Source organism: Mytilus galloprovincialis, chromosome 7 (genome assembly GCF_965363235.1).
Source record: "Mytilus galloprovincialis chromosome 7, xbMytGall1.hap1.1, whole genome shotgun sequence".
In the NCBI taxonomy this organism is placed as follows: Eukaryota; Metazoa; Mollusca; class Bivalvia; order Mytilida; family Mytilidae; genus Mytilus; species Mytilus galloprovincialis.
The window spans coordinates 14,539,445-14,564,615 of NC_134844.1; the positions used below are offsets into that span (position 1 = coordinate 14,539,445).

The 25,171-nt window shown below is 33.1% G+C and overlaps 1 protein-coding gene across 1 annotated transcript; it reads left to right on the forward strand.

Moving 5' to 3' along the window:
• Positions 1-1,988: 1,988 nt before the first annotated feature.
• On the forward strand, positions 1,989-10,974 carry LOC143082380 (histidine N-alpha-methyltransferase-like). Its single transcript, XM_076258026.1, has 7 exons — positions 1,989-2,224; positions 4,305-4,443; positions 5,049-5,151; positions 6,623-6,726; positions 8,357-8,440; positions 9,379-9,555; positions 10,767-10,974. The coding sequence occupies exons 1-7, from the start codon at positions 2,051-2,053 to the stop codon at positions 10,946-10,948; spliced, it is 963 nt and encodes a 320-aa protein (XP_076114141.1). The 5' UTR covers positions 1,989-2,050; the 3' UTR covers positions 10,949-10,974.
• The last annotated feature ends 14,197 nt before the right edge of the window (positions 10,975-25,171 follow it).

Genomic DNA, 25,171 nt, shown 5'->3' on the forward strand with positions numbered 1-25,171 from the left:
ATTTAGAGATTTTTGGAACGTTTGAGCCTCACGCAGTTTTTTGGTTTTTAGACATATCATCAAAATTGGCTGCTGGAAAAAAGTGGCTGCTATCTTGATTGGCCGATAAAAGTGGCTGCCAGCTTGAGTCTGGTAGGTTTCCAGCCCATATCCGCTTGGATGGCATCGTTCGGGTATATTTTTCTTTATTTACAGTTCAATATCAATAAATATAACTTTAGATACAATTACAAATTTTCCACAGCTAATATTTGAATTTTAATTATTTACATTTCATACGGTTTCATTAAGTAAGGCAATTGATTAGAATGAAATGACCAAATACAATGCCTTTAAATTTAAATTCTTTTTAATACGCTAAGCAAACAATTTAAAGGTTAACGTAACCCCCTACATGTAAATACTATTTTTACCAACCGCGGTTTATTTAATCTGAAATTTCGTAAGTGTATAAGCTCAAAGATTAAGTTATATTATTCATTCTTTCCTTCTTTGTGGATAAAGCATTTTTCTTATTAGTATGTTTGAAGTTATGTGTATTCAAATTATAACTTTTACTGCAACAGTAAGGCAACAACCATTTTCTTAATCTGGGGGGGGGGGGGCCTGGGATTTTTATTATGTTCATAAATTTTTTTCAGAACCTTCCTCCGATAAATTTTTTTTTCTTATGAAAGCAAAAAAAAATTTCCTATAATGTGGAACAGAAATACATTTTTTTCTTTCTCAAAACCATAAAATTACATAAAATTCATTTTAATTTTTTAAGTGATGATCATGTAAAATGTAAAGTGCATGGCTCTGTCTGTATACTGGCATTGGCTGTTGTCTCTGTTGTCTTTCTACATTATGATATTCTCTGAGTCCGTCATACAGGTACCACAGTCCTTGAATTTTAATACTGCAATTGAAGTGGCCACCATTGCCATATGTAATGGCAAAGAGTGAGTAGCTCCAAATTATAAACATCCACTGTTTCCAACTATGATAATTGACATTCCATTGAAAAAAGAGGTATAAAGAATGATACAGAATGATACAAAGGAAAATTCTACCGGTATACAAGTCTGTGTCATTCACAATCAGGGCTACTTTAAAAGACTGCTTTAATATGATACCATATCTATCCCTGTTATAAAATGACCATATCATGTTTATAATAGTTGCAGTTTTAAGTATGTCTTAATGTAGTAGCATACATGCGGGAGATTTGGAATGCTTTTAAATATTTCTGGATCAAACACTATTACAGGAAAATACAAAAAGTAATAAGTTATAAATATGTTTATAATCTGCTGTTCCACTGTCTCAACTGTTGTTATTTTCACTATTCTCAAATTCAACAGTGCATATTTTTTTTTCAAGCAGGTGACAGCATAATTTTTTTTTCAGCTACAGCGCAAAACATAATTTTTTTTTCGTTCATCTAGGTCATCAAAATATTTTTTTTCAAAAAAATCCCCCCCCCCCCCCAATAAGAAAATGGTTGTTGCCTAAATTCAACTATTATGATATGTGTTTTTAAAGCTTCATGTACTAGTCAACATATAGAGCTGAAGAAGTATTAGGGTGCTGTTTAATTTTTAACCAATTTCAATAATGAAATTTAATCTTCTCATGCTCATAAATGGCTTCGCGCACCTGTATCTCATTTAAAGAAACTTTTTGTTTTGGATTGTAAGTACATGTAGGGTTGAACAATAGAACAAACCCTCACTAAGAATATGATTGTCATTCATTTTTAACAATTAAACACGTCAAATTCTACAATTTCATTGGCTCCGACCACTTTACTATATTCTTGCAGAATTAAATCCTTTTATTTACTAAATCTTGTTATATACTTTTAACGATTCTTTAGTATTAATCATATTATGAGTTTAAAAACAAGTTGGACAACTGACACCAGATATATTAACAACGCTGTCCAGTGAACCGTATCACAGAGCACCGCGACCTTACCCAGACATTTACTGTTATTATAACATTCAAAGACGTTTGTTTGATTTAGGATATTTTTCCAAATATTGTTCAAGTAGTTAGTTCAAGCATGGACAACTTAAAGACAGAATTACTAAACGGACTTTCAGCAAATCCAATGTTTATTCCAGCATGGTACCGTTATGACGAAGAAGGATCTCGGTTAAATGATATTTGTATGGAGCAGTGCAAATATTACTACTTTCATCGTTTTGAAAGGAACATTCTGATTGACATTATAACAGTACGTACTCATAAATTAAGCTAATATGTCGTTTTAGTTTAAACATATTTTATTTGCTTAAATGTGCAAAATGGATGAGACACAAGTTAATCAAACTTATATAGTCTTCTCCCATAACAATTTATAACAATAGAATATTTACAAAGCATGCATACAAACAATACATTATATATATATATAAAAAATATTTGAACTGTGAAGAGATGGTGTGTGATGATGTGACTGGTTATACACAATATGCATGTATTTGCACTTTATAATGTGCTATATTACACAATTACAAACCCCTTAGACTCTTTAATAAATTCATATACATTCTTTATAGTTCTTTCATTTTCAACATTAGTTAAAGACGTTTCTATATTCTTGTAGATTGTAGGATCTTAACGTATTCGTCAAATTCAGATTTAAAAGAATTCGGTTTATCTTCCTTGGCCCGATCGTAGCCCGGATTCGAACCATACAGAGCATATATGGGACACTATTGGGCGTAAAGTGCACGAAAGGACACCCCAGTTTAAACACGTCATGAAATAAACAATACCCTTCGTAAGGAATGGTTGCTACTACCTTAGCAACAAATTAGTCGACTTATGGCAGGAATCAGAAGACGTTAAGATGCGTTTGTCTGTTTGAATGGAGGCTGCACACAAGTATTAATTCTTTGGCGTATAACGATCAACCATCATGTGAACAATCATCTAAAGATTAATTTTGAAATGTAAAGTTCGACTACAGTAAAAGTTGTAAAATGCATTTTTTTTGTACAAAAAAACACTTCATTTTGTTATAAAAATTTTGGTTAAATAAAACAATTTTTTTCATACATTTTTTGTTCGTTTTAATGCCAATGTTATGATTACATTGTAACTACGTTTCAATATTATTTTTCAAATATTTTATCATATTCCATCCAAAATAAGAGGCTGATTTTTCAAGTTTTAAAAAATCAGGGTGTTGCAATACTTTTTTCCATGTGTATATTAACATCGAAATAAAACGACTACGTACTGCATTGTATTGTAGATGATCATAACTTAACATATATTTAGCATTACTATGATAGTGTTTGCATATGTGTAACATGTGTAACAAGCGAAAGTAGACTTGTCATAAATCAACGGACAATAACCCGTCCCGTATCAGCTCTGTGTAACGTCACGTGATAAGGCTGATATGGGATTATCAGCCTGGTTGCGTTCGCACCTAGGCAGTATATGATATGAAGTATAATACCTGTCTTTTTCCTTATTGACCCGGCAAAAGTATCTCGACCAATACTATACCTCGACTAACGACTCGGTATGATACCCCGGCCGATATGGCTCTCGAGCTGATATTGAATCCTTATTGAAAACATTCTAAGTTATTAAAACTATCCTATTCGGTAAAAATAGTTTGGTTTTTTTTTATAAAAAAGAAAGATGTAGTATAACTCTGACGAGACAATTATCTCTTGACAGAGAAAAAGTTAAAGACGAAAGGACAAATATGTTAACAAAATGTGGCATTGCACGGCCTTCAACAGTAAGCAAAAACAAAATCATATAGAAAATTTAGAACTAGCCAAATTTAGATCCAAAACCTGATTCAATTTAAAAAAACAATAAACGAACGAAAAACAAATTAAATGCAGAAAGCAACCAAAGCGTGAGAGTTTAACAGGGTGATGACTGCCCAACACCCTCTAACCACCGCGGAAATTGAGGTTACAGGCCAACATAAATGGACTTGATTCGGTCAATTCTAGGAACATTTACAAAAGTTTGTTTTAATTTAATTTTGTAGATTGACATCCTTTTCGTAACGTTCAGTCTTCGCAAGCAAAGCTTGGGGCTGAATAAGATTTGCATCAATCGGATTCTGTTTTACATTAACAAAAAAAAAATCCTTTTCTTTTATAGACAATGAAACTTGGCATGCAAGTTAATATAAAACAATTGCGTCATTTCAAATTGAAAAAAAACTTTTCTAATTGGTAGATGCTAAAATTGTGTAAGGACTAAAGAGCCAGAGAAAAGAAAACAGTACCAATTCTGAGGCTTATTTTTCTTTTGTTTGATGTAGTTGTATTTTAAAGGAATTAACAGAATATTTGAAAGATTCCAGAATGGTTGTTGACCTTGGTAGTGGAAATGCCACCAAGACAATGTTGATCTTAGATAAACTTTTAGAGACGCACGAATCTCTAACTTATGTCCCAGTAGATATTTCTAAAGGTTGGTATGAACGCATTGTTTTCCCCTTACTTACTAAATGTGTTTTTCGAACGTGTCTATCTCCTTTTGTTGTTGAAATATTTGAACAGAAAGTCGATTATTTGTAAGCTGAAACATTTCTTGATCAATAACATATGCATACTGCATTTTAGGCTAGATAACGCCATGGCTACAAAAGAAAAATACAAACAGACAAACAATAGTACACAAAACACAACATAGAAAAATAAAGACTAAGCAACATGAACCCCTCAGGTGCTCCGGAAGGGTAAAGAGATCCAAAGATTCAAAGTATGACAATTAAAGATTAAAATCATTTTGAATGTGGTTTAGTCTACAGCTCAAAAGAAAACTTGTATGATTTATAATTATATAATATACTATAATTAAACAATATAACATAAAAAACAATGTTACCATATTTCTTCCAATGATACATATTACATGTAGCAACAGAAATAAGTATAAAAAACGACTATTAGGATTTTCTGTGTCACTGCACATTGTACTAATTTTTCTAATGTTTTTGTATGCAATGTAGTGTTTGCCTGGCTAAGATTTTTTTTTAAACATTGAACATTATGATTCAATTCACTATTTCATAGATTTTCTTAGCAAAACCGCTGCAAACGTGAAAACAATATATGGAAATAAATTAGATATTCAACCAATCGGAGAGGAATACATGGTGGCACTGAGAAAAGTAAAGTTAGTATATTTATAATGTCTATGAATAGCATTGACAATAATATAGAAAATTCGGTCTTACATTCTTGGGTTTTGTATGATCTAGCTATAGGGACTTAATTGTAATTGACTTAAAATGTTGCATCCTTGTTTGATTAATTGTTTCACTGGAAAATCTACGAAAATCTACGAAAACGACGCATAGTTTTTTTTATCGAATAACGTTTGAAATTGGCCTTTTCCATTACAATATTTTTTTTATTAGATAGGATGTCAAACGGAGACCGTCTCTTGGCTCTCATGTGCTCATAGAAGATCTCTTTCCGAATTTCTATAATTTATTGTTTCTTATACAGAGACAATACAGGCAATATAGAATCACGAATGGATATGTAGTCAAGCTGTCGTGTGGTTTGACCAAATCACTTGTATCCAATAGAATCACAAATGGATATGTAGTCAAGCTGTCATGTGGTTTGACCATATCACTTGTATCCAATAGAATCACGAATGGATATGTAGTCAAGCTGTCATATGGTTTGACCAAATCCAATCTAATTAAAAACCGATCTCTCATCGCTCTTGTTTCTGATATGTCGCGTGGGAGATCTAACGAAACCCGCTTTGAGGTCACATGTGAGTGACCTCGTAGGTGTGTCTTTTTCGACCAATGAAATTGAGTCTTCCACGATCTTGGAAGTTTAACATAAGGCAAAGGGATGTAACTCATTTTATTTACGACGAAATCGTCAGTCATAATAATTCATAAACTTTTTTGATTGGCTTATTAATAGGTCGTCAACTCATTTGCATATCTTTATAAATTCATGACTTTTAGTTCACTCACATGTGACCTCAAAGCCGGTTTCGTTAGATCTCCCACGCGACATATCAGAAACAGAAGCGATGAGAGATCGGTTTTTAATTAGATTGGACCAAATCACTTGTATCCAATAGAATCACGAATGGATATGTAGTCAAGCTGTCGTGCATATCACTTGTATCCAATAGAATCACGAATGGATATGTAGTCAAGCTGTCATATGGTTTGACCATATCACTTGTATTCAATAGAATCACGAATGGATATGTAGTCAAGCTGTCGTGTGGTTTGACCATATCACTTGTATCCAATAGAATCACGAATGGACATGTAGTCAAGCTGTCATATGGTTTGACAAAATCACTTGTATCCAATAATGATAAGGTATTCATAATCGCTTGTTTTGGTTTGAAAATTATAAAAGAAAAAATAAATACATCGATTAAATAAATATTTCTTCTTTTTGTTTTATGAAAAAAAACCTAATTTGTCTTAAAATTATTCTAAAGTTTATAGCCATTTTTTAATTTTTTAGATTGACTTCTGATTTATGTTTAACAAAAAAAAAAAACATCTTGCGAGTCTTCAATACATTAGCTTATACAAATGTATAAGCTTTCAAATGCATTAAGTAATTAGTACATTTTGCCCCTTTATTTTCATTCACAGAACTATGACAGATAAAAAAATAATTGTATGGTTTGGAAGTTTGCAGAGTTTATCGTATGAAAAGCAGTTAGATGTTCTATTGGAAATACGAAACACTATGCAAGGTACTTGAGGCGAAGAAGCAATGTATTGCTGAACTTGACCATTCGTCAGTCTTTCCTTTCTTCTGTCAATCTTTACTTATATTCGCCTGTCCGTCCAGCATATAACATCACATATTTTGAATAAAAAAGCGTTTGGGGTACACTAGTTCAATGAGACCCCAAAATAGCGACTAAATTAAACAAAAGACATTCATATTGCAACATGCAGCAATCAACAATAGACAATGTATCGTACATTTTGTCAAGCGCATCTCCATTGTGAATACATAAATCAAAATAAATTCATAACTTACTGTGCACACCAAGTCTCTACTTATTAAAAATTACGATATAACATGATAGAACAATCGGACTTAGTGGCAGGCGCATGCGTGTTGATACACCTCAATACCTACCTTTGCTACATCGACCAATGGACTGACACAATGTCTGTCAAAGATTCTCATACTGAAATGTACAGAGCCATGTTGTTCTCATACATGTACAGATTCGTGGTTTATTAAGTCAAGCGCTGGATATGTAAAGTATATCGCTGTAGATTTAAAAGCAAGCGCTGAATGTGTAAAGCCAAGCTTTAAAGTACTTTATATATCCGGTGCTGTACTTTTATTACATATACACGTTAATATAGATTTGACTGAGCTGAAACCTGCTAAACATTTGATCATCAGAAGGTTTTAATACACGTATTTTATATGTTGCCAGGCTTAAAGTTTGTTCTTTCATCAAGTCATGCTGGGGATCAAACTTGTAAATTACAATACGCACATTAAATATCACACTAAACACATAATAATTTAAGATAACAACGCCAAAGATGCCTGAAATTTTATTGTACAGAAAGTCAGATAGTACGTCGATGTCGTTTCTTCTCGCTCTACACAACACAACAATAACCCCCGTATATGTACTTATTGGTTCTACATGTAAATAAAAACAATATTTGTTTCACTTAAGGTTTCTTTACTATGGCTGTAATATTTGTTTTATTTATGAAGAAATAATTTAATTTTGGATGTAACGCGTCTTCTGATTGGCTGATGTTGTTATGTTTATCAGCTCATAGACATAATTTTGTCATGTGACTTTGACGTCATCAACTGTTTTTCGTGATTTCCTCCGGTTTAAAATGAAATTTAGATTTAAATTATAAGATCTGACCGTAATACTTTTTTTCTGTCTATTTGAAATAACATAAAAAATGTGGTGCACACTTTAAAATAATTTATTATTCAGTGTGCATCACATTTTTTATGTTATTTCTTCATAGACAGAAAAAAAGTAATATTAAATATGTGGTGCACACTATAAATAACCCGAGTAGCGGGGTAATTAAAAGTGTGCATCAGATTTTAAGGTTATTTCGAATAGACAAAAACATATTACAGTCATTTCTCATAATTTATTTCTAAATTCCAGTTGTAAGGAGTAAATTTTGAAAAAAAAGTTGGTGACGTCACGGTCACATGGCAAAATTATGTCTATGATCTGATAGACAAAACACAGTGGACGTGTTACATCCAAAATTAAATTATTTACCTATTATAACACACATATTTCGTTTTTTAATCAATTGCAGTACTCATGGTGTCTTAAATGATTTTAATTAATACTTGGTATCTTGTTGCAGTGGATGACAAATTAGTGATTACATTTGATGTGACAGATGCATCTCGAAAAGATATTATAGAGCTATCTTACCTAGATCCTGAAGGTAAATATTAGTCCTCATGCGTTTGATACTACAACCATCTCATAAAACGTAATATACAACTATGATAAGTAGTTACTACTGTAATCACTAGCCAGTCAACACTGAGGTTGCGAGTTCGAACCCCGCTCGAGCGGGTGCACTCGACTTCAATCTTTATTGACTAGGATTGTCAGTTTTCCTATCGAATGTGGTTTTCTCCGGGCACTCCGGCTTCCTCCACCAATAAAACTGACAGCCACGAAATAGCCTAAATGCGGTTGTTAAAAGGGGTGTTAAAACACCAAAAATCAAAAAATCAATTATGATTAATACAAAAAAAAAGTCAAAATCTCTATTTATTTTCTACAAAACATTTTGAATGTCATATTTTTTATATCGATAGATATAGGAAGATGTGGTATGAGACAACTCTCCATCCAAATAACAGTTTATAAAAGTAAACCATTATAGGTCAATGTATGGCCGTCAACACGGAGCCTTGGCTCACACCGAACAACAAGCTATATTTTGGCACCAAAATTACTAGTGTAAAACCATTCAAACGGGAAAACCAACAGTCTAATCTATATAAAAAAACGAGAAAGGTACAGTTTGTTGTTCATATATTTTAAACTTTGTAAAAAAATATACTAGCATTTTCATATCATACTGGTTCGTTAAATATCTTCATGTTTTACTGGCATCACTCCCTAGACTAGTTTATAATGACACCATACTGGAATTATGGAATATACGATTGTCTATGACATCATGTAAGGACATACTGGAATATACGATTGTCTATGACATCATGTAAGGACATACTGGAATATACGATTGTCTATGACATCATGTAAGGACATACATGAACAGTATATACATTATTGTTTTATTTGAGACGTACTTTAATATTTGTCTTTTATGTATCATCGATCAATTGATAAAACGTTTTTCTGCAGGTTACAGCGAAAAGTTTTATCTCAATTCCATCCATCGCTTAAACAGAGAAATGAATGGTAATATTGACGTATCAAAGTTCAAAATTAAGAACGAATTGGTGGCAAATTCAAAGTCAGATAATTGTAGCTATGTGAATGTTTGGATAGAGGCTATCGAGAATTGTGAAGTTAACATAGGTTTGTATTAAATAAATACGACTCAATCGTGTGTGCAAGGCTGTACAAGTTTCTTTATTCAATCGTTTTCAGTATGGCATAACATAGTTTTCGACATGCTCTTGTCCTTGTTTGAAAGCTTGGACATGTGTCTGTATTGAATTGTAAATAAAAGAATATTACCGTTATTGATAAGTGTGTTTTGAATGATTGCAATGGATGGATATGTGGTATGCTTGCCAATGAGACAATATCTCCCGTCCAAAAAAAGATCACCCAGACATCATGAAATATAAAACAAGAACCCCATACAAACCTGTTTTAATCTTATATATTGTGCTCTGGAAAGACCACGCTTTTGAAGGGAATACGTTTTTATTTTACGAATCGGTGCAACAACAGAAAGATGTTTTTCTTTGATTTAAAGATTTTAAGTTGAATTGTACAGTAACGTGTTAATCAATGTTGCTACTAAAACACTGTTTAAGGCAAACAATGTCAATGACTACACTGTTTTCTTTTTATATCGCAAAGGCCAAACAATATAAGAATTGAAAGATTGTTAAAACAGTTTGACATCGTTCGTTATTGCATCAAGAATCAAACACTCCAGAGTCTGAATAACAATTGTTTAACAAGCCAACAAGAAATGTATGCCAAATCATTAACATCTTATAATTGAGCCCATTTTGTCAAGTTTTGCAGGTCCAGTTTTTATGACATAGATAGGTCTATAATATTGAGGCAATTTTGTTTCCTGTGCGAAATTTTCTAATGTTTTATATAATAAGAAGACATTATGAAATAGTTCTAGTTCATTGAATTTAAAAACATGAAATCATAATAATTATTTGTCTTATAACAGCCGTATACTATATAATGTTTTTATATTTGTAACAATTATTTAAAATACATTTTCAAAGAGAAGATTAATTGTACTATGATATCAGTTTGATGAACAAGGACAACTTAAATTTCCCTCACTCATTTAAATATTTATGTTGAGATAGAAAAAAAAAGAAGATGTGGCATGATTGCCAATGAGACAACTCTCCACAAGAGAACAAAATGACACAGAAATTAACAACTGTAGGTCACCGTGCGGCCTTAAACAATGAGCAAAGCCCATACCGCATAGTCAGCTATAAAAGGCCCCGAAATGACAATGTAAAACAAGAAAACAAGAAAACTAACGGGCTTATTGAGTTCATTTTACCAATTATATATTATAGGAAAATTAGATTTAACCCGGAAAATTCTAAAAGGAGAAAGATTATACCTGAACGAAGAGGGAGGGATTAGCTCCAAACATACTATTGCACAATTCGAATATCTCTTGAATAAAGCGTCACTGGGAATGGAGAAATCCTGGACGAATGAACATGTGGGAGTGGTATTAGTGAACAGGCAATAAATTAAAAATAAATGTATATTAAATTGCATACTTGTTTCTTGTGTTTTTACTCTTTGTTCCCCATTGTATTCAATAAACATCACATCAGTTACAAGAAATGATTACACAAACCTTTTGGTCAACTATACGACGCAGGTCGGCAAAAATAGTTAAATCTCAACCGATTGTGATTGTTTTTCGTCTGTTTGTTTATATACAACTTTTTTCTTCTTGAAAATTTGTTCTAGTTTGGAGTCAGTTTTTTTCTATATTGTACTTTCTTTTTCATTCTGTTTCGTTCATTTCAATCACTTGGCATCCGTCATCTGTAAAATTTTACACACACCTCCTTCTCTGAATCTTCAATGCTAAGTGGAACCGTTTTTGACCAGAAATGTACAACTGTGGCTTATCAGATTCATAAAAACCCAACTTTGTCCTATCACAAAAAGATATGTTTATTCGATGTCTGTTGTTGTGGGAATTTCACGCTATCTATATATCTATACGCTAAATCATTTAAATAACTCTATCTATTGAAATACATGTATGTAATCACAAAAAATGTCAGCTAAATATTTTCAAATAGGTCGCATGGCTGATTTTAGCACATGTTGGCGACTTTTGTTAGGACAATTGCAGATGAAAAAAATTAATAACAAAACCGATCAGCAAGATAATATATATATATAAAAAATATAAATGAAACGCCCGAAATAAGTTGAATCCTTATATGAATAGTTGTCAACATTTGTTATCCAATTTTGCTTTTATGATAATTATTATACCATTCTGATATATAGATAAATTTGAAACAGCTAGTGTTGTCAGCCAAACGAGAAAGCCGTTATTCTATGCTTAATGTGTGAGTGATTGCAACTCAATGAAGATTTATTGTCCCCTCTTTTTGTGATGTTAAATAATATTAAATGCAAAGAGAAAAATGATGGAAGAAATGCTAATGTTTAAGCGTAAAAATTCAAATGTAAATAAATATAAAATACATTAAAATTGGAAACTGATTGAGACAACTGAAGATAAATGATTATACATCACCAAATGATCTGATTATTTCATTTCTCCCTTTATGTCCAGTGGCAAATATGTCAGGCATATTCACGACGAGACGCAAAGTGGTTCAACTGTGAGGCAAATTATCACAATTCTAAAGTGGCACTTTTTTCAATAAGGCAGAGAGTTTGCTACAGGTAAAACGTATGCCATATAAAGTCGAACCATGCCCGAGGTCGTAAGTTTGCCTATATGCCCTCCTTCTATCTTTTTACTCCCCAGTAGCGAATGCCAAAAACAAAACGTCTTTAATTTATAATCAATAACGGTCACTATATTAAAGTAAATGAAATATGGACTTTTTTTTGTAAATAAACTATTGCAGCCAACATTTCCTGGTTCGGGCCAGGTTAGTATTTTCCTTTAAAATACCGTTTGGTTAATGACCAGAGATATTATTAAAGCAACCAAAAGAACCCTGAATCAAAGATTTCTAAAATTGTAAATTATGGTATTTCGCTTATTGTTTTTTCAAAATTCTATTTTGGACGACATGATTTTCAGAAGGCGTATCTAATAAGTCATGCCCGATTAACTTACAGTAAATTGAAACTTAAGTTTTAAATTAAGCCCTATTATATATATATCGGGTCAATAAGTTACAAAAAGTAAACAAAAGAAATCCTTTATAATTCAAATCGTCCTAAGTATCTTAGGTTATTATTTTGCGTTGAAAAACAACACGTTTGTAGTATATATATAAACGTAAATACTTTACGACGTACTATATATTGTAAGTAATTATGATAATTATTTATCTTCATTACACCATGGACACAAATTATATTCGACACTTTTTTTTGTTTGTTTTATTTTTTGTATATTTTTTTCAATTTGTCTTTCAACGCAGATTGATAATCAATGTATCTGAACCTCACAGTATTCGAAGCCAAACAGTTTATAACTAGTTGCATTTGCTACGGTGCATCTGGGAACAATGAACATTACACCTTTAAACAACAGACTCGGCTCAAAGCTGACATACACGGTCATCTCAGAATCTATCATGACAAACGAAACAATTTTAATTTTGAAATAATCAATTTTCCGCACCTAAGGAGCAGTATACATTTGTACCAACTTCATCTGCATATGGGATAAACATGTCCACTTATATGTTTGTCCATCTGATGAGTTAAGCCTTTTTCAACTGATTTTTATAGTTCGTTCTTATGTTGTACTGTTATGCCACTTTCCCAGGTTAGTTGGAGGGTTGGGATCCCGCTAACATGTTTTACCCCACCACATTTTTTTTTATTGCATATGAAATGGCTCTGTTTTTATGTATCCAGTCATTGTGTTATTGGTCTATGGTACAATTTTACGATTCTTGTCCTTCATTTTTACTAATTTGCTCTCACTGTTTAACTTTTTGTGGCTTTTTTTTTATTGCATAATACGTGGCTCTGTTAATATGTATCCCGTCATTGTGTAATTGGTCTATGGTACAATTTTTGTATTCTTATCTTTCATTTTTGGTAATGTGCCTTGTCTTTATACCTCTTTGTGTTTCATGTTACATATCACGTGGCTTTGTACTTCTACATCCCGCCAATGCGTTACTTTACTTTAGTAATTATTAGCATTCTTGTCTTTCATTTATTTGTCTATTATGCCTTTATGTGCTTCTTTGTTACATTTTTAGCTCACCTGGCCCAAAGGGCCAAGTGAGCTTTTCTCATCACTTGGCGTCCGTCGTCCGTTGTCGTCGTCGTCCAATTTTTCGTAAATGTTTGTAATCTTTTGCAAAAATCTTCTCTGTAACTACTGGGTCAAATTTAACTAAACAAAGCCACAATCATCATTTCAGTTTCTAGTTTTAAAAATGTGTCCGGTGACCCGGCCAACCAGCCAAGATGGCCACCATCGCTTAAAAAAAGAACATAGGGGGACACTGTAGATTTTGGCTTATAACTCTGAAACCAAAGCATTTAGAGCAAATCTGACAAGGGGTTAAATTGTTTATCAAGTCAATATTCATTTGCCATGAAATTTTCAGATGAATTGGACAATGAGTTGTTTGGTTGCTGTCCACCTCCCCCCCCCCCCCCCCTAATCATAATCAATAATGGTCAATTTATTATATAGTAAATGAAATATGGACTTTTTTTGTAAATAAACTCCTATTGCAGCCAACATTTCCTGGTTCGGGCCAGGTTAGTATTTTCCTCTAAAATACCGTTTGGTTAATGACCAGAGATGTTATTAAAGCAACCAAAAGAACCCTGAATCAAAGAATTCTAAAATTGTAAATTATGGTATTTCGCTTGGTGTTTTTTCCAGATTCTATTTTGGACGACCTGATTTTAAGAAGGCGTATCTATACTAATAAGTCATGCCCGATTAACTTACAGTAAATTGAAACTTAAATTTTAAATTAAGCCCTATATAATATCGGGTCAATAAGTTCGAGTTACAAAAAGTAAACAAAAGAAATCCTTTATAATTCAAATCGTCCTAGGTATCTTAGGTTATTATTTTGCGTTGAAAAACAACACGTTTGTAGTATATATATATTACTAAACGTAAATACTTTATGACGTACTATTACGTAAGTAATTATGATAATTAGTTATCTTCATTACACCATGGACACAATTTATATTCGACACTTTTTGTTTTTTGTATTATTTTTTGTATATTTTTTTCAATTTGTACTTCAACGCAGATTGATAATCAATGTATCTGAACCTCACAGTATTCGAAGCCAAACAGTTTATAACTAGTTGCATTTGCTACGGTGCATCTGGGAACAATGAACATTACACCTTTAAACAACAGACTCGGCTCAAAGCTGACATACACGGTCATCTCAGAATCTATCATGACAAACGAAACAATTTTAATTTTGAAATAATCAATTTTCCGCACCTAAGGAGCAGTATACATTTGTACCAACTTCATCTGCATATGGGATAAACATGTCCACTTATATATTTAGTCCGGCGGCTACAAGCATATTTCAGACGAATTGTGCACATCCTGTTACAAGCATGAAATTTGGCATAGACCTTCCTCAACTATTACTCTTTTATTTCAGATAGGGAGGCATTTGAAAAAAATGATTCACTTCCGGAAAAATCCAAAATGGCGGACGTCATACTTAAATCAGCCCAATATCGAAGGCTAGCGTGTAAAAATGTGTTATTATCATGCTACTATCATAATATTTGGTACAGACCTTTGTGTTTTACTACTTTTGGATAAATTAAATAGATTAGATGTCTTCAGAAACCCCACTTTCGGTTAGAATCCAATATGGCTGACATTGTACTTAAATAAGCTTATTTTTTAGGGAGGGTAACTGAAATGTGTTTTAACGTATTGCTACTATCATTACATTGTGTATGAACCTTTCTTTGGTGTTTCTGATGGATACAATGCATAAGACATATGTCTTAAAAACCCTTTCTTCCGGGTATATCCAAAATGGCGGACAGAGAAATATCAATTTTTTATTCAAATTTTCATTTTTTTCAATATGTAAAGAAATGATTTTATTTTGTGCTGGTCATTAAACTTTTGGCTTAAAGTTATCCTAAAAACCACTTATTCTAGCATGTTGTAAATATTTAGATATAAAGTTGACACTTCCGGTTAAAAATATGACGTAAATTTCAAAGATGAGTCCTCAATCTATTTCTTCGATTTAGAGTTTTGGATAGATTGATTAAAACAAAATAAAATCACTATAGTACTAAAAATTATTTAAAATTATTACTATTTGGCCAAGAATACATGTTTATTCACAGTCACCATGACATGCACACATCGCAGTGCACGGGATACCCGATTTTCCACATTAAAAATGACCGCGGAATCCTTTCTTACATCCACAATGTATAAGCTTTTGACAAAATGAAGAGGCCTCAAAAAGAGTTTTTCAAAAGTTATCCTCATTGTCCCCGCCTGGAGTGGGTAGCATAAGAGCCAATCCCAAGCTCGTCTCCCTAAACACCTGCCTAAGGATATTGCATTATTTACATGCTGGAAAAGACTAGACCAAGTTGAGGGAATAGCCTCGAAAAGCCGTCCCTGTTGCGCAAATAGTTATTTTCTTGCTTCGTTAACCATGTTATACTCATCTGCTAAGTTTGTGCGATCTTACAGTAAAACCCCGGTGATTTAGTCTGATTAATCATTATTCTTTTTGTTAACGTCACATCTTCAAATGCAATCAATGTCTCCCACATAGTCTTTTTCCCCCTTTCAAGCAAAGAGAGAACCATATCACAACAGGTAAAGACATGGATAACAATAAGTGTTTCAGATCACCCAGATCACTCATTGCCTAGTGCATTTGAAAGGCCATTGATAGATATTAATCCAAAGTCTTTTGCCCTCCCAAACACAACGTCTACCCCTATGTCACGGAATAGCGAAACAGTATTGACAACATCATCATTAACGACTGTTCGAATCATGACTCGTTTAAGTGCGTGTTTCACTGCATCAGACACATGCACCATGATTTTAGTGTCTGCCTCTAAATGTGACCTTGGTGCTGAACTTGAAATACATTACGTGGTGGATAAGATAGAATATCCTGACCATTTGTTGCTATAACTACCATACGCATCCAAGACTTCATCCACTCGTATTTCAGTTTCAAGGTATTTTATTTAGGTAAGGACATAATACCCAATCAGCATACTCAGTAGGCCGCAATTCACAATCGGAGAGCTGATTTCCAACATTTACAAAGACATTGGTATTGTTTCTCACATCTTAATAAATTCTGCAAAAACACATATTTTCTTGCCTTGTTAACCTAATCTGTTTCTTTTTTTTTATCTTCCAACAAAACCACGTATCGTTTTCAATGACATTAAACATCAAATCCATATGGTGATGTTGGCTGGTCAATCATCATTCTAAATGCTATAGTCACATCTTCAAACTCCATTAATGTCACCAACGCAGTTCCTTTTCCAGCGAACGTGTTATCTTTTAATGCCTAGTGCATTTGAAAGGTCATTGATTGATATATATCTTATACTTTCCCCCCTCTAAATGCAAACCAAAGTTTGTCTGCCCTATGTCACGGAATAGCGAAACAGCAATGACATCAGTATCGACTGTTTGAGTCATGACTCAGTTAAGTCTATGTTTCACTGCATCAGACACATCTATCTTGATTCTAGTGTCAGTCTCTTCGTGTAATCATGGTGCTAAACTTGAAACATCATCAAGTGGTGGATAACACTAAACATCCTGAGCATTTGTTGCTTCAACTACCTTGTACTCAAAATTGTATATCTCTCAGAAAACTTTCCAATCTTTGAGGATGTTTTTAATCCTGGGTTCGTCTGTGTATTCCCTTCCCCTAAATGTTGCCCTTGCTTCTTTTAGCAGCTTTAAAACTACCAGTATTTCGCTATTCCGTAACAAAGGGGCAGACGAACTATTGATTGTATTTGGGGAGGCAAAAATCTTTGCATTAATATCTATCAATGGCCTTTCAAATGCACTAGGCAATGAGTGATCACACACTTTTATTTCTGACCAATACCTTATGACGGGTTGTGATACTGTTCTCTCTTTGCTTGAAAAGGAAAAAAAGACTGCGTGGGAGACATTAATGGTATTTGAAGATGTGACTTTAACATAAAGAATGATGATTGATCAGCCTAAATCACCGGGGTGGTACTGTACAAACTTATCAGATCTAACATGATTAACAAACCAAGAAAGTCAATTTTTGCACAAAAGGGAAATCTCATTTTAAGTGAGGCTATTCCCACGACTTGTTCTAGTCTTTTCAAGCATGTAAAACGTGTAATATACTAATGCAGGTGTTTAGTGAGACGAGCTTTGGATTGACTCTTATGCTACCTAGTCTTGTCACTAATGGATTGCGAAGGGACAAAGAGGGTCCCTTTAAAAAAAACTCTTTCTGAGACCTCATCATTTTTTCAGAAGCTTGTACATTATGGATGTAAGAAAGGATTCCGCGGTTATTTTTAATGTGTAAAATTAGGTCTCCCGTGCACTGCCTTGTGTGCATGTGGTGGTGATTGTGAATAAGCATGTATTCTTGGCCAAATAGAAGTAGTTTTAAATATTTTTTAGTACTATAGTGATTTTATTTTGTTTAAATCAATCTATCCAAAACTCTACATCGAAGAAATAGATTGAGGACTCATCTTTAAAATTTACGTCATATTTTTACCGGAAGTGTCAACTTTATATCTTAGCATTTACAACATGCTAGAATAAGTGGTTTTGGGGATAACTTAAAGCCAAAAGTTTAATGACCAGCACAAAATAAAATCATTTTCTTTACATTTTGAAGAAAGTTGAAAATTTGAATAAAAAATTGATATTTCTCTGTCCGCCATTTTGGATACTTCCGGAAGTAAGGGTTTTTAAGACATATGTCTTATACATTGTCTCCATCAGAAGCACCAAAGAAAGGTTCATACACAATGTAATTATAGTAGCAATACGTTAAAACACATTTCAATTACCCTCCCTAAAAAATAAGCTTATTTAAGTACAATGTCCGCCATATTGGATTTTAACCGGAAGTGGGGTTTCTGAAGACATCTAATCTATTTAATTTATCCAAAAGTAGTAAAACACAAAGGTCTGTACCAAATATTATGATAGTAGCATGATAATAGGACATTTTTACACGCTAGTCTTCGATATTGGGCTGATTTAAGTATAACGTCCGCCATTTTGGATTTTACCGGAAGTGAGACATTTTTTTCAAATGCCTCCCTATCTGAAATAAAAGAGTAATAGTTGAGGAAGGTCTATGCTAAATTTCATGCTTGTAACAGGATGTGCACAATTTTTTACAAAGCCGCCGGACTAATTTGTCCATCTGATGAGTTAAGCCTTTTTCAACTGATTTTTATAGTTCGTTCTTATGTTGTACTGTTATGCCACTTTCCCAGGTTAGTTGGAGGGTTGGGATCCCGCTAACATGTTTTACCCCACCACATTTTTTTTTATTGCATATGAAATGGCTCTGTTTTTATGTATCCAGTCATTGTGTTATTGGTCTATGGTACAATTTTACGATTCTTGTCCTTCATTTTTACTAATTTGCTCTCACTGTTTAACTTTTTGTGGCTTTTTTTTTATTGCATAATACGTGGCTCTGTTAATATGTATCCCGTCATTGTGTAATTGGTCTATGGTACAATTTTTGTATTCTTATCTTTCATTTTTGGTAATGTGCCTTGTCTTTATACCTCTTTGTGTTTCATGTTACATATCACGTGGCTTTGTACTTCTACATCCCGCCAATGCGTTACTTTACTTTAGTAATTATTAGCATTCTTGTCTTTCATTTATTTGTCTATTATGCCTTTATGTGCTTCTTTGTTACATTTTTAGCTCACCTGGCCCAAAGGGCCAAGTGAGCTTTTCTCATCACTTGGCGTCCGTCGTCCGTTGTCGTCGTCGTCCAATTTTTCGTAAATGTTTGTAATCTTTTGCAAAAATCTTCTCTGTAACTACTGGGTCAAATTTAACTAAACAAAGCCACAATCATCATTTCAGTTTCTAGTTTTAAAAATGTGTCCGGTGACCCGGCCAACCAGCCAAGATGGCCACCATCGCTTAAAAAAAGAACATAGGGGGACACTGTAGATTTTGGCTTATAACTCTGAAACCAAAGCATTTAGAGCAAATCTGACAAGGGGTTAAATTGTTTATCAAGTCAATATTCATTTGCCATGAAATTTTCAGATGAATTGGACAATGAGTTGTTTGGTTGCTGTCCACCTCCCCCCCCCCCCCCCCCCCCCCTAATCATAATCAATAATGGTCAATTTATTATATAGTAAATGAAATATGGACTTTTTTTGTAAATAAACTCCTATTGCAGCCAACATTTCCTGGTTCGGGCCAGGTTAGTATTTTCCTCTAAAATACCGTTTGGTTAATGACCAGAGATGTTATTAAAGCAACCAAAAGAACCCTGAATCAAAGAATTCTAAAATTGTAAATTATGGTATTTCGCTTGGTGTTTTTTCCAGATTCTATTTTGGACGACCTGATTTTAAGAAGGCGTATCTATACTAATAAGTCATGCCCGATTAACTTACAGTAAATTGAAACTTAAATTTTAAATTAAGCCCTATATAATATCGGGTCAATAAGTTCGAGTTACAAAAAGTAAACAAAAGAAATCCTTTATAATTCAAATCGTCCTAGGTATCTTAGGTTATTATTTTGCGTTGAAAAACAACACGTTTGTAGTATATATATATTACTAAACGTAAATACTTTATGACGTACTATTACGTAAGTAATTATGATAATTAGTTATCTTCATTACACCATGGACACAATTTATATTCGACACTTTTTGTTTTTTGTATTATTTTTTGTATATTTTTTTCAATTTGTACTTCAACGCAGATTGATAATCAATGTATCTGAACCTCACAGTATTCGAAGCCAAACAGTTTATAACTAGTTGCATTTGCTACGGTGCATCTGGGAACAATGAACATTACACCTTTAAACAACAGACTCGGCTCAAAGCTGACATACACGGTCATCTCAGAATCTATCATGACAAACGAAACAATTTTAATTTTGAAATAATCAATTTTCCGCACCTAAGGAGCAGTATACATTTGTACCAACTTCATCTGCATATGGGATAAACATGTCCACTTATATATTTGTCCATCTGATGAGTTAAGCCTTTTTCAACTGATTTTTATAGTTCGTTCTTATGTTGTACTGTTATGCCACTTTCCCAGGTTAGTTGGAGGGTTGGGATCCCGCTAACATGTTTTACCCCACCACATTTTTTTTTATTGCATATGAAATGGCTCTGTTTTTATGTATCCAGTCATTGTGTTATTGGTCTATGGTACAATTTTACGATTCTTGTCCTTCATTTTTACTAATTTGCTCTCACTGTTTAACTTTTTGTGGCTTTTTTTTTATTGCATAATACGTGGCTCTGTTAATATGTATCCCGTCATTGTGTAATTGGTCTATGGTACAATTTTTGTATTCTTATCTTTCATTTTTGGTAATGTGCCTTGTCTTTATACCTCTTTGTGTTTCATGTTACATATCACGTGGCTTTGTACTTCTACATCCCGCCAATGCGTTACTTTACTTTAGTAATTATTAGCATTCTTGTCTTTCATTTATTTGTCTATTATGCCTTTATGTGCTTCTTTGTTACATTTTTAGCTCACCTGGCCCAAAGGGCCAAGTGAGCTTTTCTCATCACTTGGCGTCCGTCGTCCGTTGTCGTCGTCGTCCAATTTTTCGTAAATGTTTGTAATCTTTTCCAAAAATCTTCTCTGTAACTACTGGGTCAAATTTAACTAAACAAAGCCACAATCATCATTTCAGTTTCTAGTTTTAAAAATGTGTCCGGTGACCCGGCCAACCAGCCAAGATGGCCACCATCGCTTAAAAAAAGAACATAGGGGGACACTGTAGATTTTGGCTTATAACTCTGAAACCAAAGCATTTAGAGCAAATCTGACAAGGGGTTAAATTGTTTATCAAGTCAATATTCATTTGCCATGAAATTTTCAGATGAATTGGACAATGAGTTGTTTGGTTGCTGTCCACCTCCCCCCCCCCTAATCATAATCAATAATGGTCAATTTATTATATAGTAAATGAAATATGGACTTTTTTTGTAAATAAACTCCTATTGCAGCCAACATTTCCTGGTTCGGGCCAGGTTAGTATTTTCCTCTAAAATACCGTTTGGTTAATGACCAGAGATGTTATTAAAGCAACCAAAAGAACCCTGAATCAAAGAATTCTAAAATTGTAAATTATGGTATTTCGCTTGGTGTTTTTTCCAGATTCTATTTTGGACGACCTGATTTTAAGAAGGCGTATCTATACTAATAAGTCATGCCCGATTAACTTACAGTAAATTGAAACTTAAATTTTAAATTAAGCCCTATATAATATCGGGTCAATAAGTTCGAGTTACAAAAAGTAAACAAAAGAAATCCTTTATAATTCAAATCGTCCTAGGTATCTTAGGTTATTATTTTGCGTTGAAAAACAACACGTTTGTAGTATATATATATTACTAAACGTAAATACTTTATGACGTACTATTACGTAAGTAATTATGATAATTAGTTATCTTCATTACACCATGGACACAAATTATATTCGACACTTTTTGTATTATTTTTTGTATATTTTTTTCAATTTGTCTTTCAACGCAGATTGATAATCAATGTCTCTGAACCTCACAGTATTCGAAGCCAAACAGTTTATAACTAGTTGCATTTGCTACGGTGCATCTGGGAACAATGAACATTACACCTTTAAACAACAGACTCGGCTCGAAGCTGACATACACGGTCATCTCAGAATCTATGACAAACGAAACAATTTTAATTTTGAAATAATCAATTTTCCGCACCTAAGGAGCAGTATACCAACTTCATCTGCATATGGGATACACATGTCCACTTGTATGTTTGTTCATCTGATGAGTTAAGCCTTTTCAACTGATTTTTATAGTTCGTTCTTATGTTGTACTGTTATGCCATACGAAAGGGCTCTGTTTTTATGTATCCCGTCATTGTGTAATTGGTCTATGGTACAATTTTTGTATTCTTGTCTTTTATTTTTTGGTAATGTGCCTTGTCTTTATACCTCTTTGTGTTTCATGTTACATATGACGTCCGTTGTCGTCGTCGTCCAATTTTTCGCAAATTTTTGTAATCTTTTGCAAAAATCTTCTCTGTAACTACTTGGTCAAATTTAACTAAACAAAGCCACAATCATCATTTCAGTTTCTAGTTTTAAAAATGTGTCCGGTGACCCGGCCAACCAGCCAAGATGGCCACCATCGCTTAAAATAGAACATTGGGGGACACTGTAGATTTTGGCTTATAACTCTGAAACCAAAGCATTTAGAGCAAATCTGAAGAGGGGTTAAATTGTTTATCAAGTCAATATTTATTTGCCCTGAAATTTTCAGATGAATTGGACAATGAGTTGTTTGGTTGCTGTCCCCCTCCCCCCATTGGTATTTTTTAAAGAAATTTTGCTGTTTTTTGGTTATTTTCTTGAATACTATTATAGATAGAGATAAACTGTAAACAGATATAATGTTCAGCAAAGTAAGACCTTCAAATAAGGCAACATGACCAAAATGGTCAGTTGACCCCTTAAGGAGTTATTGCCCTTTATAGTCAATTTTTAACAATTTTCATTAATTTGGTAATTTTTTGTAAATTTTTACAAAATATTTTCCTCTGCAACTAAAGGGCCAAGTTTATTATAGATAGAGAAAACTGTAAGTTGCAAGAATGTTCAGTAAAGTAAGATCTACAAAAACATAACCATCATCAAACACAATTTGGTCATGAATCCATCTATTTCCTTTGTTTAATACATGTATGCACATAGACATAGTTGAGCGACACAGGCCCTTAAGAGCCTCTAGTATTTTGTTTGTATAGTGATTAGGATTATAACACAATGTTGACTGCTGTACCCCGTAATTTTGACATTTTTACCTTTTATATTATTAACGATAGCAATTGTCATGTCAACTCAAAATAATTGTCCAGGTGCTTGGATAAAGGGAGAAAATACACTAGTTCCTGTACATTAATTTAATCTTGTAAGATATTGTACTCTTGTGCAAGCTGTGATCACTAACAAACAAAAAAACATTTTCATTCATAAACGTCGCGTGATCAATAATAATGACTTGTTTGAACATCTTGCAGTCTCTTGTGACGCCATTTTTATCTCTAAGAACATGCACATGACTAGATTAACTGTTGCTTTCAGCACAACATTGCCTGATATGATCTTTTTTGATTTCATGAAATTTTGTTGTATCTCATTAAAATGACAAGCTGTATAGATTTTGTATGCTGTACGTGTCGTTTCTTTATAAGATTTTATTTAATTAATTGTGAACATTCCTCTGTATGCATATGCTGATAAAATAGACTGAATCACCACAGGAAGGAAATACAATGCTGATAACGTTGTAGTTGAAATCACTTAAGTTACTACTGATAGCATTTCCGATTCAGATCTCATCAACCTAAATACATTGCTATTGATATAGTTTTAATTTCATAGCATAAAGCCACACATTTGCTACTTTTAATCTAGTTTTAGATCAGAATTCGTTCGCTACACGGAAAACTCTAGTAAACTACGGTATTTATTTGATAGTCATTAGACCCTTTTTTGCTTAAATCAGAGGATACCGCTGCTGTTGCTGCTTTTGTACAGTGCAATTTCAACCATGGAATTATACCACATATTATGCAAATCTTTTTTTTTGTCAATCTCCCATGTCTTATCAATTTCCTACTAATTGCCTATTGTATGTATGTGCTTGTCCCAGGTCAGGAGCCTGTAATTCAGTGGTTGTCGTTTGATTACATATTTGTTTTTCATTCATTTATTGTACATACATTAGGCCGTTAGTTTCTCGTTTGAATTGTTCTACATTGTCATTTGGGGCATTTTAAAGCTGACTATGCGATATGGGCTTTTCTCATTGTTGGAGACAATGCGGTGATTTATAGTTGTTTTTTATGTGTCGTTTGGTCTCTTGTGGAGGGTTGTCTCATTGGCAATCATACCACATCTTCTATTTTATAAAAAAGTAAATTAATCACAAAAATACTGAACCCAGAGTAAAATTCAAAACTTAAAGTCCCTAATCAAATGGTAAAATCAAAAGCTCAAGCACTTCAAACTAATTAAACCAACCACAACACGTGCTACATGCTTCTGAATATCAATGTGTGTAAGCTTGGTAATGTTGGGAGAAGAAATTTTTATGTCGAAGTACCCGATCTCAGTCTACTAGCAGTTTATTCTTTTTTACGTATTATTTCACCTTCATTTGTATATTGTTGATTGATATACAATGTGACATTGGTACACTGCTGTCGACTCTAATTATCATGTAAAGAGATATTTTTTATTTATTTGAAAACAAAACGCATAGTGTTTTTTTTTTAAAGAACCTTAGAAGTAATATCCAGTACACTATAATAATTAATGAAAAGTACTCTCCTTTGTACAGTCTACGTGTAATAACAGTTCATGAAAAATAAATGACGTGTAAGCTATATTCTACTTATACAATTGTACACTGGAAAAAAGTTAATGTTATACTGTAAACAAATTACAAAACTTCAACATATTGGACTGAATAAACAACATATA